The 21,056-nt window shown below is 39.2% G+C and overlaps 1 protein-coding gene across 1 annotated transcript in view; it reads right to left on the bottom strand.

Moving 5' to 3' along the window:
- ADGRA3 (adhesion G protein-coupled receptor A3) overlaps positions 1 to 11,045 on the bottom strand; it is a 53,738-nt gene extending 42,693 nt beyond the window's left edge. Inside the window, exon 1 of the mRNA XM_054295722.1 lies at positions 10,780 to 11,045. Within this exon, the coding sequence (XP_054151697.1) occupies positions 10,780 to 11,045 (266 nt within the window). The remainder of the gene's footprint in view (positions 1 to 10,779) is intronic.
- Between the last annotated feature and the right edge of the window lie 10,011 nt (positions 11,046 to 21,056).

The raw sequence follows: 21,056 nt of genomic DNA, 5'->3' as shown, positions 1-21,056 counted from the left end.
CACAAACACACACTGATCTAAATCAACACAAGCAAGCAAATTACAATCCTTGGTAGCACAGAAATTAAATTGTATCTTAGTTACAATTTACTTCATCTAAAGATTTATTGATATACCGGTGTTTTTTCCAGAAAAATAAGTTGCTCAAAATGGAGCTGGAACCACTTCAAAAGTAGCTATAATTGACTGAACTAAATTTAAACTAAATAAAAATAACAGTTCTGTAAGAAAAAAAAAAGTTTTCTGACATTGCCTATAAAATAACAGGTCTAATGTAGATGCCTTTGAATATCTGGGTACAAGGTAAATTTCTCTCTTGAGTGTGATTTACAAATTACAGTCAGACTGATTAAGTATTTTCTCTGCAGAGGCTGTTATTTGTTCAACCATAAAGGTTTAGTACAATAAATGATAGATTTTACAACACTCCATATAACTTAAAACACTTCATCACCCAAAAATGTTGTGTAATCTTAAAAAAATGCAGTTCAAAGCTTGCTATTAATATATAGTCTATACATTATTTGAAGTATTAAGAGATGTGGCACAAGAAGACAAAATGTAATAAAGCATCCACCTGAAAGTAGATGTTTTATAGCCACTTTCAGTTTCTGTGCATTAATGTACAATGAAATGATGGACTATTATGTACCACTTAGGCACAGGATATTATTTGTGATCAATAATAATTCTAAGTTACTAGTTTAAGACCATAATTTTTCCAAAGAGCCAAGTAATTCTGAAAATATGCTAACTTTTCCATCATTAAGAAGTCTAAAGAGAAAACAGTAGAGAGCCACCATTGAGCTGAGAGCTGCACTCATCCCCATCTTATTCAACTCTTTAACAAATTACTTTGAAACATAAATGTTGTCACTGAAGATTCACAAGGGAAGGGGTTTCCACAGCCCAATGCCACTGTTGCTCCATATTTCCTGAGTGCCATATGGGATTTTTGTTTTCTTTTCTTTTAAATAATCACAGTAATAATACAACACCTCATTGGAACAAACACATTTTGCTTGTCCAACACTTATATATCAGAAAATAAAACGTGAAACTAATGCAGGCAATGACAGTTCCTGTGTTAAAAAAAAATATGGCCATGGGAATTAACACTAAAAAACCTGGAAGAACAAGCAGCTGAAAAGTAGGTTCTAGAAAAATTATGGACAACTCAAGTTACCTTACAACAAAGCATTTCCCTCTTTCTCTGAGCAGATGATCTGAGAGACCAAGAGTTAATCTGAAACAATGTACCTCAAGAAATGTACCAAACCCCTCAAACCCCCTTAACTATCCCCAGCTTTTCACCTATTCCAAGAACATTGCTGAAATGTTTCTTTGTTGAATATAGCTTGGATCAAAAGCCCATTTTCCATTTTGCTCCACAAACTGGCAGACAACTTTGAAAAAACTGCAAAGAAACTCAACTATGACTATTAACTTATTGGCTAGACCTTTAGCAGTAGATGCTCAGCATCAAAACATCAATGCAGCCAAACCCAAAGTCTGCTCTTTGTACTATGAGGAATTTTAGCAATAGGTACCAAAGATGATGTCCTAACTTCCCTTTCTCATACAGAGGGAGAATAAAATCACTGCTGGATCCATTTCTACCGTTAGAATGCACTGAGTAGAAAAAGTTTTGTTCTGTGAAACCATTCTGGCTTGTCAGCTATAAAACAACTATCACTAAGACAGCAGTGAATCAGGCAGTAATTTAGAATGCATCTCCTAACATCACAAATGAATCCTAATCCAAAGAATATAATTAAAACACACACACATCCATTAACACTATTACCAAATAGTCAAAATGACCACCAAGAAGCTGGTATGAAGCATAACTGTTAGCTGAACACTGAAGTAACTTCCAAAACACATTTTAAAAGACTCAAATGGAGAGCCAGGAAATAGACAATAAATCAGATCAATTCATGGTGACTGCATACTCTAAGGACTGGGAAAGTGGCCACCAGCAAGAGTCAGATTTAAATAACCATCTGCAAAAAACCAAGAAAAATGCTTTCTGCTGAAAGTTGTGAACATGGAAAAAGAAACACATTTCTCAAAGTTTTTCTTCTAGAAACTGTGAATTAACAAGGATATAAGCCCAGTATTTTTCAACAGTTAGTATTTTGCCTTCTAGTGAGTTACTGGTATCAAAGCAAAAGAAACCTTGAAACCTAGACTGAACAGAACACAAACAGTATTCGCTTAAGAGTAACTCTGAAATGAAAGCACTCCATAAGCTTTTTACAGAGAAAGACCTATTATTAATTCCAAAACTAACAAAAGGAGACAGTATTTTCCAATTCAACAAAACCATTATAATTAAGGAAGCTTAGCAATGGAATATTTGCAAAATAGAAGTTTGCAACAGATAAAATATTTCCTGCAATATTTCATTATTATGCAGATTAAACGATATTAAAATTGTAAACTAAACCTCTCAGAAGTAATGAAATTACAGAATTGAAACTGTGTCTACTTATACTGCTCCATTTTTAACTGGTAATGTGCTAAATTTATATCATCTAATGAGGAATCTTGATTTTTCCTACACAATCCCTGGATTGTTCAAGCAGTGATGCCCACTATGCAGTGCTGTTAAAAAATTTTTTTCTTGATATTCAGTATGCAGCAACACACTTCATTTATTGCTTTTCATTAAAAACAAAATATTCTTAAGGACATAAATTATTTCTAGTGAAAAACACCGCCAATCACTGGAGCAACACAGCAAGTTTTCTAAGTTTTAATAGTACCAAATAAAAAACATCTTAGAAAAGGACAGAACAGAGGGGCAAAAAAGAATGCGAGAATGAGCAACAGCATTGTTGAAAATCATACTAATTCCAAAATAAATTCTTGTCAAATTACAAAATTACCAACCAAATTTTGCTTTCTTTCTTGTATCTATGCCAGGTTCAAAAGCCTACCATGGAGCAAATTCAGAGGACACAGCTACACCCTATTTCTTCCAACATTAACTCTGTGTTGCCATTTTTAAAGCAAACAGAAAGCACTGGAAGTCTAATCCTTGTGACCACTTAATTCTATAAAGATTCCTCCAAGTTCTCTCTCCCACTGGTCAGATCTGTAGCACTGGCATTATTTTAAGATATCATGATCAACTTTTTCTGTAGTAACTGTCTTGGTTTACAAACTTCTGCTCCCTCCTGATTTTCCCACTTAGCCACCAGCTCTGTAAGTTTTAGGATTACCACTGATTTGCAGTTCAGTGCAAGTTCACCTGACTCCAAAAAAATCCATCCTTACATGCAAGAATAACTTTCTTCACACAAAACACCACACATGGATACCTTGCCATCCACTTCCAACTTTACCTGCTATGGCAAATAAATTAATAAATTCTCTGTGTCATATCACAGTAGTACTAATTAGAACATAGACTGTCACACCCAGTCTCACATGTATTCACATTTCCTACCAGGTGTACCTGCTCTCTTTGAAAGTGCTTTGTCTAGACACGTTAACAAGCACTTCCTGTCAGCTGCTGGCACACAACGATACATTTACAAAAATTTATATCCTAATCCTACAGAAGTAAACAGTTTTTGGATAGCTTAGCTCCCTGAACTGACTAGGCATGGAGCCAGACAAATGCTAGTACTGCAGCCAGGGAGGGGAGGGAAAAACCCACAAACATCCACACAGCGACAGACTGGGAGGCGAAGGTATGAACACACCAGCTCCAGTTTAGGCTCCGGTTTTACTGACAGCTGGATGCTGATGCAACATTCCCAACACAGGCGGAGATCTCAGCCCTTGCATCTCATCATCCCTGTGTCAGAAGCAGGAAGAGAAGGTTGAAGGAGATCTGCAGCACACAGCCATAAGTCAGCTCACTGCAACCCACAGAAGCATCAATGAGTCAATCAGCACACAAATTAAGAGAACTGCTTAAAGTTCCTGTTAACACCAGAGGCTGTTATCCTGAAAAAACAGTCCGAGAATTGGAATAAGTTGTCCAGAATGTCTGACAGGACACTTTTAGAAACCTAAGTGTATCTTGCAAAAACTCTGCCTGACACTCAGTTTCTAGGTAAAACATAACAACACGGGAAAGCTAATAAGGACCTCTTGAATCTGACAGGAACAGCTCAGGTGGAAACAGCACATCATGTGGACAGCACCAGAAGAACTTTCCTGGACTGTGTTATATCCCTACTATTCCTCATATGATCCATCTCTCTTACTGGCATAGAGATGTCAATCATCTCTAGTGATTTTGGGGGTAGCTGCTGAATTTCCAAAAATGTTGTTGATCCCACATCAAGCCAGTTTACACTCAGCCTTCAGTATCTTATTTGCTCTGCCTTCACTCCCTCTTAAGTTTTCCAGGTTCCCACCTCCATAACTGACATATCAATTCAAGGAAACCCAGACTTCAATCCCAACTCCCAGCAACAGCCTCCATCTCTTAATCCAGTCCTTCTGTGTTTATTCCCTCTAGACTCAAACCTCCCTCCCCCTACCTCAAAGCACCTTCTTTCCCTAGACTGAAGTGACGTAGCAGAGGGCACAGATTGTACTTTTAGACAAAACACCTGTAAACAGCACAGTCCCAACCACTGGGAGTCTGGACGACTCCTAGAACACACTGTCCAGTGCAGAAAGAACTGGAATTAAGATGCCTGTTTCTTAAACATCTTTAATCAGTCTGCATCTATTATGTTTGGGTTTCTTCCCTCTCCCCAAAAAACTTTTGGTCTGTCTTACCAAAAAGGTCAAGTTCCCACTCCAGAAGTGAAACTCTGCAGCCCAGCCAAACCCGGCTGACCAGCCTGGATCACACACACAAGCAAAGCAGGCAGTCTGCTCCCTGGGGACCCAAAAGCTCTGCCCTGCAGTGCCCTGGCATCTGCCTGGCCCCAGGACAGCCTGGAGACCTGAGGGACAGCGCTGTCCCCACCGCTGGAGTGCCCTGAGGCAGCGCACAGGGATCAGCCACATCACAGCGATCAGTGAACAGCAATTAGTGCAGGATATGATCTCCAGCACTCCAGAGCAACAAGGCATTGCAGCTGGCACTGCTAAACACCCAAACAGTGAATACCAGGGGAAAATTAAATTCCCACCTATTTACTACGTAAAGACTAGAGACATTTGACAGATTATACTATTTTTAAAAATAAATTTAAAATTCATTATTTATCTAACTACAGAAAGAAAAGCTCACAAAAACATACTTTATGTGGCTGATGTTCTTAAACAGTTTATTATCACTGATGAAAAGAAATGCTTAGCTGTTTTTAATCTTCATGGATTAACTAGTAGTACAAAAAATGCATTTACACTGAACAGATTCAAAAATTATAGACTGTAATGGTGAATACAGACTATATAAGGCAGTAATGACAAATCCATGAACCTGCAACATATCTGGCCCATGCAAAGTACATATGGGAACCATTAAATTCTGAAAAATCTAAACTTGCAGCTCCATAGTTGTTTTAAATTACAAAAATAACCTCTGAAACATGAGCAAACTGCAAGCATGGAAACATAAGAAGTTATTCGTTCTTCATCACTGCAGCACAAATTCTAGTTCCATTCTTTTACTCTTGGCATTAAATAAAAAACAAAAATTTCAGTATTTTGCAGTTCTGAAGCAAACCCAGGAATACTACTGATCAAAAAGGACAATAAAATAAAAAAAGTATTAATTATGAAGATTCAAATCTGCCTTTTTGAGGCTAGAAACAGCATAACACATTCAACATTTCATAGTCACTTTAGGGCTAATTGAAGGGCAAATGAACTCATGAAGAGCATTGCTTAAATGGGTATCTACTTAGGAACAAAGGTATTGGGCACTTTTACATTAATATGGTAGCTCTGAGAACTAAAAGAAAAGTTCCACTACAAAAACTTAAATTTGCTCTCCAGAGTTATGCAGAACTTAGCTCTGTCCGTCTCCCTTATTTTCAACTCAACAGTAACCAACACATAGCTCTGATGCAAAACCTGAGCCCCAGGCTCGTAACAACTGCTACAGCTGTACCTGTGGTACAGAAGCCATATTTGTAATTATCTCATGTATTTATTCAAAAGTAAAATCATCTCATTGATAAAGGCACATAAAATAGTTTTAAAATGCTTATACAGAAGAGTATTTTTTTATTAAAAAGAAATATGAATCAATATAACAATTGAATATAAGATTGCACGGAGCCTATTGCCAGTTACAAAACCATCATGTATGTTAAAGTCATTACTGCAGCACTTCATGAAATAGGAAACACTATTCAATCTTGACAGTGTATCCCAGTGGACACATACAAGCCATGCAACATGATGTCTTCCAAAGCTGAATACTTTTTCCAATAGAACTAAATATTGCAATTTAGAAGAAAACACTGTTCATATTGTGACATCAGAATTTTCTTGCAATAACTCTACATAATAAGAGAACACTACACATACATATCTTATAACAAACTCACAGCAATGAATGCATGTTGGAAAAGTACGTACAGAAAAGCACAAAATTGGTTCTCTTCTCAACAAGGTGAAAGACACACAAAATCTGATAGAATTATAGAACACAAGCCAATCAGTAAATTACACAGTAAGGATTTTTAGGAGTCAGATGTCACTGATACAGAGGCATGTTCATGTACTCATGAATTAGTACATTGTGACTACAGCCTCAAGTACAATCTCTGTACTGCCTTGTGTTCATAAATAAGATGCATTTTGCACAGCCTGTGTATCCACTGGCCAAAAAAAATTTTAACTTTCAATGGAGATTATTAGTCCCCCGTACCTTCAAAAATGTTATCACTGCCCAAATTATTAGTACTCAGCACTTTAACAGTCTAAAACTGACTATTCCAACAAAAAAAAACCCCAAACCCAAAAAAACCAAACCCAAACCAATAGCTATCAGGAGTACCATCAAGTTAGTAAATAGAAATGTACTTTAAAAGAGACAAACTTCCACAGAGGACATTTACATTACATGACTCAGACACAATGTAATCACACATTGCAATACAAATGGCTTCTTGCAATATCAGTGACATTTTGCTTTGAAATTTTTGAAATTTAAATTTGTGTCATAAATAGAAAAATTGCACAGCTATTTGGAAGTCCAAGTAAGTATGCATATGAGCTTCTTAATGGATGTAGTTTGATGTGATTTTATTTAGTAGCTGGATGAAAGCTGTAACATTTTAAGATGTTTCCTAAGAGCAATCCAGTTAAATGTATCTTTGAAAAGCTCTGAACATTAACCCAAGCAAGTGCTCTGGCTTGTAAATCCCAACATTTTTTTAAGTGCAAACACTGATACTCCTATGCTCCTATGAGGATATGTGCTTAAGCAAAGTTGTTTGCAGAGCAGTAAACCTCCTGATCCAGAAATGCAATTCTTTACTGAGTACATATGCTTTTCCTTTATTTAGATTCCTGTTCTAATAATATATGTAACAGGTAAATAATATTTGCAATAAATAATAAGTTTCATGGGCTTGTCTTCAGTGGACTTGCACATTCTCTTCCAAAAAACAAAGTAATGGCTAATAGCCAATAAGTTCAAACAAGTATCCACCATCATCATTTGAATTTGCACCAAGAAACACAACAGCAGCAGCAATTTTATCTCAGGCTTCCATTACAAGAGTACAGGGCATTCCTCACTTAAATCTGCATCATGTCAATGGCTTCAATACCTACTGAAATAAAGAGCATGGCAGACAAACCTCAGTTACATTCACCCTGTTTTGGTATATTCAAACCAAAAGCATCTCATCTGTCTGCTTAACCTACAAATGTCAAAGCAATCGATGTTGTATGTGTAGATACACCCTTCATTTGCATCCAAATCAACTGTTATTATACAATGCTAAGAAAAAAGTCTCTTCCTTAGCTATAAATGAACTTGAACTCACCTTGGAATTTGTCCTAAGTGCCCCATAAAGCAACAGCTAGTTCTACCTGGATCGTAAAGGAAAACCAATTTACAGTACTGCCAGAAATCCTACACATTACTTACTCTCCCATAAACAGGGTTCCCTACTTTAATAGTCCTCTTCCCTGCTTTTCTTCCTCAGTCATGAAACAACCATGTCTGCTTTTCTTTCTCAGTCATGAAACAAATTTACTTTATCTCTTACCAGTTGAAATAAAATTAGGATTTTTTTTTTCTGAATTGTATGAAGATTCTCATCATACTGACCTAAATTACGGGGACAATAACATGTTTTATGGCAAACACAAATTAAGTGATGTTGCCCAACTCGTAAATTAACTGACCTTGCCCAACATGTATCATCATTAACCACTAACTACAATGTGTGCAAGACTGAAAGAACCTTGCCAACATCCTCAAATGCTACTCGCTTATCCTAATTTCCACTATTTCTCACTTATTTGCTCACTTTCTAAAGACTATTGTCCTCAAAAATATTTCACTGGGAAAAAAGAAATGATAAATGCTAAAGGCACAGTAGCTTATCTGCTGAAAATCTAAGAACTTGACCAGTGATAAGGAAGAAATAATTATTTCCAAAATGCATATAATCACTTCATTTGCATCATTCTCAACTCGTTTAAAAAATAAGAAGTTATATAAAGCTATATAGGTCATTGTATTTAAAACTGGTTTGTGCAAAATAAAATCAACATAAAAGAAAATTAACTGAATTAAAATGCAGCTGATATACACAAAAGTGATCTATTTTCAGCTACATATCTCTGCAGTGATCCAATAATCCCAAAAGATCTAATAGAAGTAGTACTTATCTTAATAGAAGAATTCCATAAGAATCAAGATAACTCAGGGCAGTTTGACTCTAATCAGACAACTGTTCACCAAGTGCAATTTTAAGTATTGGCTTGGGGAAAAAAACATTATTTTTGGCAAGATTAGGTACCAATGAATCTAGACACTACTAATCCACATGTAAGTGAAGTGGCATTTGGTGACAAGCTCCACACATCACCAACACTTTCAATCTAGGTTAACAAGGATTTGGTAATAATAATTAAAAAAACCAAACAGACCCAACAAAACAAAACCTCTGAGAGAATGGAAAGCCATGCCTCAAGAGTCAATAAACATGCAAGATTCTGAACCTGAATGCAACAGCTAGGTTTGGGAAAAGGAGGTAATTGGTTTAACAATCCTTGTTTTATATTTAAGCAAAATTTTGAAGTGTATGTACATTAAATTGTATCAACACAGTTATGATATCTCCTATAAATAACAATGAAAAATGACATTGTTTCTTGCTATGTCTACTAAAAAGTTCAAATCAGAAAAATGTTTCAGAAGCTGCTATAAACTTCAAAGGCTGATTAATTGAAAGTGACTAATTAGTGTATGAAGATATGCCCTAGATATTGAAGGAGTATGAAAATCAAGATGAAAGATGAACCATTCTTCCAAATTCTTCTGTCACTACAATGATGAACAAAGATCCACTCACAGCAAGGCTGCTGTGTTTGGTATCTGCTTGTCTTTCACAGCAATCATAGCTGTGATTCAAGTTTTTTCAACCAAAAGAACCCCACAGTGAACTTGAGCATATCAACCATACTAACATCTACTTATATCAAAATTTTTATGGATAATACCATACTCATAACATGTAATCAGCTGCAAAGCATTTGAGGCTAACAAAGATTAAGAGATTTGCTGATCAAACTACTGTCACTTCTACTTTTTGCCTTGTTTTCTACTTCAGAAACTTCAAGTAAGAACATCTATAATCATTTCTCACAAGTAATTTAGAAATATTGTCTGAACCCCTGCAGAGATTCAAGTAAGAACAACTACTTCAGCCTTATTTAGCTCCCATTTTTTGCCTTCCCTTTTCTCATGGGTCCAGGTCCACGCATCTGCGGGGTTCACACCTCACTAAGACTCCTGGAAGAACACCGTTCCTTGGTGTGTCAGCGCTGTCAATGCTCACAAAAGCAGAAGATTGTTGTTCTCATGACAGCACATTCTGTACTTTTTAAACGTCAGATTCCTGGTAGGTCTTTCAAACCTACGATTTCCAGTTAAGTACATAAATATCTTAAACTAGAGCCCGTATTTCATCTCCTTTTCACTGACTTTCACTGACACTACTTGGTTTCACTTGTGTCTTCCCATGGCAGCACAGGCACAATAAGTGTCTCTAAAGAAAGGGCAAGGGTTTCACTTTGGGAACACCCACGGATGAGATCCAGTGCTGAGCGACCTTACCCATGCCAGAGGGACCAGCTGATCTGGAGATCTCCCTTCCAATCCAAACCATTCTATGAACTTCTTTGCTAGAGTCATGTCCCAGGAAGGAAAACAACTTGCAAAGCCTCTCTTTACACGTGCACACTTATGTCTAAAGTAAGTGGCAACATATTTTTTACTTTGGATTAAGTTGCATATCCTGTTTGAAACTTGTTATTCAAATGGATGAGCAGGATTTGCCTCCGCACAAAACCAGCCCGCCTACTGAGGGATGAAGGAGGGAGAGCTGGGGATGCTGTTCCACGGAGGGAGCTCCACGGGACGGTGCCTCCCCACAGTGAGTTACGGGACATTTCGCCCCCTTCAAAAACGACCACCCCGTGAAACTACCGGAAAACATGAACAGTACATCCGCTCCCCGGGGCTTTCTCCAGCACTAGAGGGGAGTCACCTACGCTCCCACTGCCCCCCAGCTCACCCCATTTCACCTCGGACCGGCGCTCCCACTCCCCCTCCGCCCCATCCACGTCGCACCGAGGCCGGCCACCCCCACGCGGGACGGTACTCACAGGGTGACCGTGCGGTTGGGCAGCGCCTCGGGAGGCAGGACCTGAGCGAGCTCCAGGTTGCTACAAACCACCTTCACCTCCGCCGGGCCGCCGGCCGCCGCTCTGCCGGCGCTCTTGGGACGCCCGTCGTACTTGCAGCCCGGGGGCAGCGCGGCGCCGCCGCCGCCCAGCACCGCCAGCAGCAGCAGCACGGCGGGCACGACCCGCGCCGGGCGGCGGCGGCGGCGCGGCAGGCGGCAGAGAGCGCGGCGGCCCGGGGGCAGCATGGCGGGGCCGCGCAGGACCCTGCTCCGCTCCTCCCGGCGACGGACGGGCCGGCGGCGAGAGGCCGGAGGGAGAGGGGGAGGGAGGGAAGAAGGGGGCTCCGGTCCGCCCTGGCCTAGCCCCGCGGGGGCGGTGCCGCCGCCATGCGGTGCCGAGGGAGCGGCGGGCGGGCGGGAGCCGTGGTGGCCGCGGCCGCCTTTGTGTGGCGCGGGTCGGGCCGAGCGCGGCGGCAGCAGCGCCGCCTCCCGCCGGGGCCGGACCCCGCGGCACCGAGCGCGCCCGCCGGGCCGCGGCCCCACTGCGCAGGCGCCGCGGTGGCAGCCGCGCCCCCGCGCATGCGCGGCGCCGGGCGGGGGCCGCGGCCTGGGGCGCCGGGCCGAGGGCGCCGCTGTGGGGTCCGTGCGCTCCCGGGCAGAGCCTGTGGGCTCTCGCTTGCTGTGGCCCTGTGGGGCCCTGGGACTCTCCCTGAGCCCTGTCCTCCTCCATAAAGCTCTTTGGTTTCCCTCTCCTCTGCTTCCATGACTTGGCTCTTGACCTCCTGCTCCAGTTCCTTAGTTTTACAAGGAGGACTGTTGCTGTACTCGCTTCATGGAGGAAAGATGATCCCCTGCCTAGTTGCTAAATGGCTTCAAAATTCATAACGCCAAGTAAATAGTACTTAAAAACATTTTTCCTCAAATTGGCCCTGTAAGATGAGGTAACCAGTTATTCCCACTTGATAGCCAAAAGCTACTCGAATATAATTTATCTCAACTACAAAAAACCACCAAAGATACAGACACACACACCAAATCCCACCTCTCTACAATGTGTGTTTTCATGGCACGCTTGAAACGACTTTCCAGAGTGTAATTGGGTCATGTTCTCAAATTTCTCTGCAGCCGGCACAGCCAGACACAAACACTTCCGTGCCAATGACAGCTGAAATTCTCAGTATGGTCTTTGCCTCTGGTAGGTGTGAGGATAATAAAATAACTGTCACCTAACAATCAAATTACAAGAAGTGGCAGGATCTGCTTTAAAAATTTTTTGACAGATTTTGCAGAAGCCAAAGGAAGTTCTGGTAACTAACCAAGAACTCACAGTGCCCCATCCTTTGAGAACTGCAAATGGCGCCCTGCAAACTACCTGCTATTACACAGAAACGTCATTTTAGATATTGTCAGTAGCAGCTGCCAAAATGAGTCTTACGAAATCTCTAACCTAAGATGTCCTTGAATAATGCTGAACACTCAGACTGTAACTCAGTTTTAAGGGTAACCTAGCAAAAGATTCTGGCAAACCATTGGAATTGTGGATTGGAGCAAAAGGAACAAGATTACAGTAGAAATTGCACAATCACCCTTTACTCCTAGACTCTGTGTCCTCTTACAAATGAAGATGAAACATATTCTAAGTACTGAAATGGTTGACCAGAGTGCAAAGAAGACACCGGTCCCTGAGCTTTAATATGATGTTTGCGTGTCACGGAGTCACTCAACAGGACAAACCTGATCTGGATGAGATGTGAGGCCACTGTTACATTTGAACTAAATTAGGTCAGACACAAAATGCAAAGTTGACAATGCTTTTTTGCCTTTATGCTGCAGTTATACTAACTGCAAGAGAAATTCACCAGTATACAGAAAATTCTTTCATTTTGGGCTCTGTTTTAAACAAATCTAAATTGTACTGTTAATTTGCGTTGGATGAGTGCTTTTCATCATAGAAGTTTATATTTTTTTTATCTGGCACCAGGATTTGTAAATTATTTGTAAATCTGTATTAACTAAATCAAGCCATGGCCCAAGATATGTTTTCCCTCAGAAACAGTGCTGTGTTAAACAGTTCTTTCCTTTGGCTACCTTCTTCCCAGAACTTTTACCTACATCAATAACATGACCCAGTTCTCTGCATAGCCACATAAAAAGCTTGTGCTGGCTGGTGGATCAGCATGGAGATAGGACATAAAACTGCTTCTTTTGGCAGTGGGTGCAGTAAATACCAGTTTAGACTATTGATGCAACCAGAATTTTGGTGTGGCATCACCACAGCTTCCACATACCTAATCAAGAGATTGCACTTCAGTGCTACGGAAAGAAACATTCTCGTGTTTTTCTCAAGCTACTTGCTTCTCAGCCTTGTCTTGTGTTTATGGCAATGCATGTTTTGATCAGTTGTATCAGTGAGATGATCCATGTGGTCACATAATCTAAAGATGATGATGATGGAAATGGTGAATGTTGCTTCTGGTGTCTGTGATCACAGCCCATGATAATTTTCTGTTTTCCTAAAGTCCTGGAGAGAAAAATTTCTTGTTACTTCTTTTCATCTTAATGCCCTGTCCAATTCCTTTCTAATGTACAGATTTGTGTATTAATTACCCTTGATGTTTCTGAACATTTGCTCTGTTCTTTCATCTCTGCTGAAACCACTCCTACTAAGATATCTCACTATGCATGCCAGTTGCAAAACTATGATTTTAAATTATGCCTCTGTTTAAACTGCTACTATGGAAACCTACAAGTCTTACTTCTGTTGATTTTTCTTCTTAGTTTGACTGCTTCTGCGGTGAATCTAATTCCACTGTTCTTCACCTATTTTCAAAAAGCTTGAAGGCCTCAAGCACAAGTCTCTTGAAGGCTTATCCTTGCCCCTTCATCTTTCTTCTTTCATGCAAATTACTGCAACTTCCATTCTGTGCCAAATATTTGAAAATGTTTTTTCTTACATTGATTCAGGAAAGCCCTTAATCCAAAACATATGTCCCACAGGAGTCACTTAACAAGTTTCATGTGAGGGTTTGGGGTTTTTTGAACTGCAGTATACCTATGTCAAGTTTATTTGGTCATTACTTTTATTGTAGTTGTTGTGGTCTAAGGATATAATAACAAAGCTACATAGTATAGCTGCTTCAAAAACCAGGAAGTCCTGTTGCTTCTACCTTTCCAACGACCTTTACCTTTAGGATATATGCCCTCACTCTTGCTCCACATGCTATAGGTACCTGATTGTTCAACAAACCAATTTAACCACAAAACTTTTTTGTGTTTAGTTTTCTGTCAGGTTATTCAGTTGAGTCAAGGCAGGAAAGGGTTAAAAGAATGTCAGAGCTGAAGAGGGGGACGGGAAGAGTGAAACCTCCCACCTGGGCAGCAAAGTCATCTTATGCAACTTCAAGAAAAACAAGATTTGTAGGGGGACAAATGCCTTTTCTTATAATAGCTGATATAGGTACACAAAAAGAGCAAGTTGCTCCCAAAGCTTACTGGCTATAGCTGGGATAGCAGCTACTTTTAAAAAACACTTCTTTCTGCAATTCTTGCTTCTTTTTCTGCACTGAAAAATCTCAAGACTTTCTATCCCTCAATCCCCTCATTCTCCGCCAGTGTTGGTGATGTTGTTGGTGCTGGTGATGCTTTCTTTGTAGTGGGCCATGTCATTTGAACTTTTTTGAATGTGTTTTTCTTTTGGATTGCCAACAAGCACATTTTGTCCAGTTGTGTTGTTTCCCTTCCCTCCATAAAATTTACTGCTAGTATATTCACTTTAAATTACTTTTCAAAATTGAATGTACTAATGGCAAATTTTATGAAGGGAAGGGAAGGAAAACCACAGAAATGGAAAATTTTCCACCCTTCTTTTTAGTCTACTAATTAGTAACTTTTTCTATCCAGTATATATAAGAAGAAGGGTGTGGGAAAGAGAGCAAGGCAACTAAATTCTTATTGGTGATTATATGTAAATGAAGGTAGCCTTGGCAGCATTTCAAGTTCTACATTTGTCCTCAGGTCAAAGAGATAAATAGGAACTTTTACATTATTTGTCTGTCTTTCATTCTTTTCTTTGCTTACTCCTTTTTTTTTATCATCTGTTATTTTACATCCCTGCAGATTTTCCTGGGTTATCATCACCTTCACTGAAACAGTTACTCTCTAATTCTTCTCTCAAGGGACTCCCAGGCTACCTCTACCTTCATATCTTATGGGGTTTTTTTCTTACTGCCACAGAGTTTTTTTTACATACCACATTTCATGGATTGGGATATCATCAGTTACATTTTGTTTGCTACAGTCACGAAAGAGGAAGCATTTGGTTGCCCCCAGCTCTGTCTGCAATACTGTGGTTATTTGATATTCCAAGTACAGGGAGGTGATGAAAGCTGCTGACACATGCTGGCTTGCTGTTGGTAATCACTAAATCTAAGCAGGCACAGAGTCACCTTTGTACAACCACTTCTTACACAGCTGCACGTTGTACTCCTGCACCCCTGCCTCTGTCAGCCAGTTCACTGAGCACCCCAAGCTCTGCTGTGTGAATCACACAGGTATTCCCAGATGCTTGGCTAATGATTTTCAGGCTGGACATTCTCCAGCCTGAAAAACATTCATGGTTTGTTTTTCAGACACAGAGATATTCTCTGCAGCCGCTCTCCCCAGTTTGCAGCAGTCAAGGGTCAGAGACCTTCAACTTTAGTACTATAATGGGGAAAATGGAGTTTTTAGCCTCTGTTGGGAGTCTGAGGAGAAACATTATTTCCCTTTACCTGGCTGCTCTTTAAGCAGACCTATTTCACCAACACTGGCAAAATACCAAACATTCATTGACTTGGTTTGTATACTTCTTATGGAAAACTTCTTTGAAATGTTTAAAAGAATGCTCTCCAAGCTGCTTATTTACAGATCTCTGGGTTTGGTTGTCAATAATTCGAAATTAAGTTAGAATTATACACTGAAATTTTGTATATTAGAACTTGAAATACCACCAGATTACCTTCTGTGGAAAGGACAGTCAATCCTTGAATATTTTCATGCTTGATTTTCATTTTCTTTGCCATGACTGAAGGAAAAAACCCATTCTGGATTCAGCAGACTCATACAGGGATCTCACTCCTCCTCTGCTGTTTTAGACTGTAATTGTAGATAGAGCACTGACTTTGAAATACAGTTCCATCCCATAATTTTAGAAATGTGAACAGCTCAAAAATATGTAAAATATGTTATACAAGGTTTCTTTTTTTAACATACAAATTCCATTAGCACTTTTTGTGTATTTATCCTTCAAATCATTGTTTCATATAATTTTGAAACATTTTAACTTTCTATATATCTTACATAATTCCTCACAAAAAATAAAGCTAAAAAATATATATTTGCATGGAAGATCAATATAGTTTTCATACAACTGATCATTAAAAATTTTCTAAAATGTGTAACAGTCATTCCAGTCCCTTTTGAAATATTTTCATGTATTAGGGACATTACTCAGCATTAGTGTACTAATAGGTTTCTAAGCAATTATCTACTAATAAAAATGGAAATAAAATAGTTTTCCTTCTACTCCTTGTCATACTTCATTATATACTTCAATAGAAGTTGTAATGTAGATAGGTTTCAAACATTGAGGATTATGAGGAAAAATTATAAAGGAAAACAAAATCTGGAGTACTTCATTACTAATATAGCAGTGTTTATGTCTCAAAAGAAGGTGATGTGTTCTGAGGTGGTGGTGGTTATGTCTGGGTAGATAGATGGGTATCACTGTTGTGTGAATAATGCATATGAAAGAAAAGCTGTCTGATGCTTTAGCAATTCAAATGGTTCAGAAGTTAAGCTTCTTTAAGAGGAATAGTTTGAAGTATTTCCTTTATTCCCAAATCTTTTCACCTTAGATTTTACAGAACATTAGCCATAGAAAAGTCCCAAATTTATTGGCTGTATAATGTTGCCTGAAGCAAGAGATTCTCTTTTTCTTCCCTGCATGATATCTTGAACTCAGGGAGAAAAATAAGATGGAAAAACAGGAGGGAAAACACTATTTTGCTAACAAAAATAAAGAAGACTAAACTGGCAGAAGCAAATGACAACTGAGTCCCACATTGAGGACTGTAGCTCAGACAGTATGCTGCAGGACTGAGCCAGGCCTGGGCTTAATCAGAAAAGCAGAAAGGGAGGATGATACCAAGATGCTCACAGGTGTACCCACAGCGATGGAGCAGGAGCCACGGGCACACTGATGAGAGTAAGTGAGATGTTGCCTGTGAAACAGGGGTTGGCATCCTTGCTGCCCAGCACCCAAGATGTACCTGTATGTACCATGTGCCAGCATGCACCCTGTGTGTGGCACTCAGACCCAGGGCACAGCCCTGCCACGCAGGGATGCAGAAGAAGCAGCCCGTGGATGGGAGAAGCACCGTGCCTCACTGTGGCACTCAAACTCGAACCCATACCTTGCAGCAGGTGGAGCCACAGCAGTAGGTTATAGCTGCCTGTCTGCTTGAGGAGCTGTATCATCAAAGTGAGCTCTGTGGCACCCTCAATTTCTACACAAAACCACACTCTAAACAGTCTGCAATGAGACTTGTACTGATCTTTTCTCCCAGTACATTTTATCCATAGGATTATTTATAGTTCTGGCAAACAATCACAAGGCATAAAAATTAAAACAATAGGAAGCATAATAATAAATAGCAATTAATACATCATTAAAGTTTTTCTTTCCAAGACAGGAGGAAATGGAGAAAACAATGCATTTTGATGTCAACATCAGCAAAATTTCTGGATCCTGCTTTTTGAGTACTTCATCATCCTGACATCTAGGCACTTCCATGGGAGTTTTGGCAGTGAAACTATCCAGGGAAAACTTTTTGTTCAAGCAGGACCCTCAGACTGCTTGCCTTTGTTTTTTCTTTTTTTTTTTTTTTTTAAATAACGATGTTTTTTTATCACAATAACACGGCATAGGAAACATATTTCAAATTGTATCCTGTAGGCAATTGAGATTCAAGTATTAATTTAAACTTCATTAAACAGTTAATATATGTTAAACAAATAGCAGCTACATACTAAAACATATTTGCAGAGTATTATGGCAATGCAATAGGTCCATATCAATTTCACTGTTATGAATCTATTGCATAACTTTTAATCCTTGGTGAGTGTTTAATAATCAGTATTCATAAAACATACACTAACTGTCCTATTAATTCTAAATTAATTGTGGCTCAGGGAACATTAATTTAAAGGTTGCCTATTTTCCCAGCAGATCTGATCTTTGTTTCATATTTTTCCATTAAAATTAGTGTTAAAGACTGAGTTTGTTTCATTTGGAATCTATTTACTAGGTGCTCTGAGTACCTGTGAATTACATTCTGCTAAACTTCTCTGCTAATAGCAATAATAAAGACTCTCACCCATTTTATTCCAGTTTAATTGGCATTATCTGGAGATAATAACGATAATAAAATATCACATATTTGTGTAGGAAAAGCAGTCCCTATTGGCTGAAGGAGCTGAGATTCAGCAGTTCATTAAAACCAGTGAGTCAAAATATGTCAGTGGGATTTGCATAATTCTAGTTTGCAAAATGACCAACTCTCAGGAATGGATGTCAAATTAAAAAATTTGGAATACTTTTCTCGTTTAAATGAATCATGATCCCCACAGTGATGACCTAAAAGTGACTCTATCCCTTGTTGTCCTCTGCAACAAATGTAAGAAGCTGCAATAACACTGCCTGCAGACCTTGATGAAGACTGCATTGCTGTGAGCAATAATTGGCATCAGAGTGTTTTGGTAAGAGAGCTGAGATATTTCTTCATTGGAGAAAGGGTCAAGAATCCTTGAAATTAATGTCAGAAGAAACTGTTCAGTCATATAGTCTAACGTATAAGAAGCCATCACAAGTCCATATTGAACTTAGTGGATTGTAACTGATTCAAGCTCTCTATGAAGATATTTCTGAGAACATCCAGAGCTAGAGAATACATTGCTTCTTTTAGTAATCTATTTCCAGTGATTGTTCACCTTCAGTTTTAAAAATCAGTTTTGCATTTTTTAAAAACTAGTAACTAACTAACTAACTAACTAATAACGAACTAAAATATATTTATTTTATTTATTATTTATTATTATACATATTAATATAATAGTTTATTATTTGCTTATTATAGTATAATAAGAAGATAATAAATAAATGAAGGCATTATTCAGTAGTCTTTATGAAACTCACAGGAATTGTATCAATACACTGAAATCACAACACCTTGCAGTCTTTTTCAAGCCAAACCATCTCTGTCATATAAAGGTCTTCCCTTCTGTGGATCTCTTCTTTACTCCCTCCTGTTCCCAACTCCCATCCTCCCAAAACAGTTGCCAAAGCTGAATAGAGTATTCCAATACTAGCCTCATCAATGCCATATAACTTCTTTGTTCCTATTTACCATTATTTCCCATGACTGTGTTTTGTTTTGCTGCAACTGCACACTGAGATTCAGGAGCTCACTCAACTGTCTGTTAGTTTATAGATCTACCCTCAGTTCTTTGTGCTGTCTAGATACCATGCCCAGAAATACCTGTATGGAAAACACAGGGATGTTTTAGCAATTGCTGAGCTATCCTGTCACTGCATCAAGGCCTTTTCTTCTCACTCCGCCCCATCAGTGAGGAGGCTGGGGGGGTACAAGGAACCTGCAGGGGACATGGCCAGCATGACCCCAGCTGGCCCAAGGGATGTTCCATGTCCTGTGGCAGCATGCTCAGCACATACAGCTGGTGAGAGAAGGAGGAGGGGAGGCGCATTTGGAGTGATAGCCAATGTCGATGGTGCCCCGCTGTCCTGGAGATGTCTAACTAAACATCTGCCTGCCCGTGGGAAGTGAGGAATTGAATTCCTTGGGAAGTGGTGAATGAATTCCTTGCCTTCTCAGGATGGGCAGCTTTTCCATTAAACTGTCTTTATCTCAACCCATGAGTTTTCTCTTTTACCTTTCCAGTTTTCTCCCCTGTCTTCCACCAGGGCAGTGAGCAAGCAGCTGTGTGGGCCTTAGGTGGTGAGCAGGGTTAAACCGTGACACTCACATAAAGCCAGAGATTACATAACTTTTGGCTCTTGCCATCTATTTCTTGCTATACAGCCTTAGCACTGATGTTGTAGTCCTAGCTCTAGTTTGGCTGAAGCAGTGAACTTTAATCTCAGCTGATTCATACCTGAAGACTCTAAACAAACAACTGACAACATTTTTCTCCACTGTCCCTCACACGCTGAAGAAATACACAATCACAGAGATCAAGAAGTATAGGAATAAGAGAAGATATGGTCTTGTGAGCTATCTCGTGAGATATGGTGGAAGGGACCTCACTACTCCTCTTTAAGCAGAACTTTCTCCTTTGCCCATTAAGTCATTGGTTAATTGAGCTAGATTTTATTAGCTGTGCTATTGCTTACTGCTCAGTTTAATATCCATCTATGTTTCTTTGTCTCTGGAAACCAATGGGAGGCTAAAATTGTATTACAATTTAAAAGAAGAGAATAAGTGAGGGTTGAGGAAAAATGAAGAAGAATTATAGGCCACTTTTTAACTTCAATATCTGACAAATAAATAGAACAATTAGTAAAGCAAGAGCAATCAGTATGTAAACAGGTTGAAGAAAACACAGTGATAAATCAGTAACACATTTGTAAAAAGCATAAATCAAGTGAAACCAAATTAATTGGTTTCTTCAATGAAGTAGTGAATGTACAAAGCAAAAGTGGTAGACAGAATTTCTTAATATTAGTAAAACACTGATCCTGGTTGCACATGGCATTCTCAAAAAGAAGTTTCATTGGATTAAATAGAACCAGCACAAAATGAACACACAGGTAAATAAATCAAACTCTGGAAAACTTTTCCAGTTGAGCTGATAGCTGGGAGTAGATCAAAACCACTTTGTACAATCAAACATCTTACACAGCTCAATTTGGACATGAAGGGATTTTTTTTTCCTTAAGTCAACCCCCCCTCCCCCCCAATAAAACAGCATCTCATGTAAGAAACACCTAAATAAAGAAACTGAGCAGACCAGCAAAAATGACAGCCATTTTGGTTCTGTGCCAGCACCAGAATAGCTTACATCAGCATCAGTTTTCTGCTACACAGCTGAGCTGCTTTATTTAGATGCATTAAATATTCCAAAGCATATCTAAATAGAGCTTTGGTTGCTGTAGGATTATCTCAAATTTATTTATTGACGTTGCTTCTGTTGACTGTTATT

Source organism: Melozone crissalis, unplaced genomic scaffold, assembly GCF_028551555.1.
Source record: "Melozone crissalis strain CALT ecotype California unplaced genomic scaffold, PUWL_Pcris_2 ptg000006l_1, whole genome shotgun sequence".
NCBI classification, from domain to species: Eukaryota; Metazoa; Chordata; class Aves; order Passeriformes; family Passerellidae; genus Melozone; species Melozone crissalis.
The sequence above is the reverse complement of the archived record's forward strand: the minus strand, read 5'-3'. Positions and strand labels throughout refer to the sequence as shown.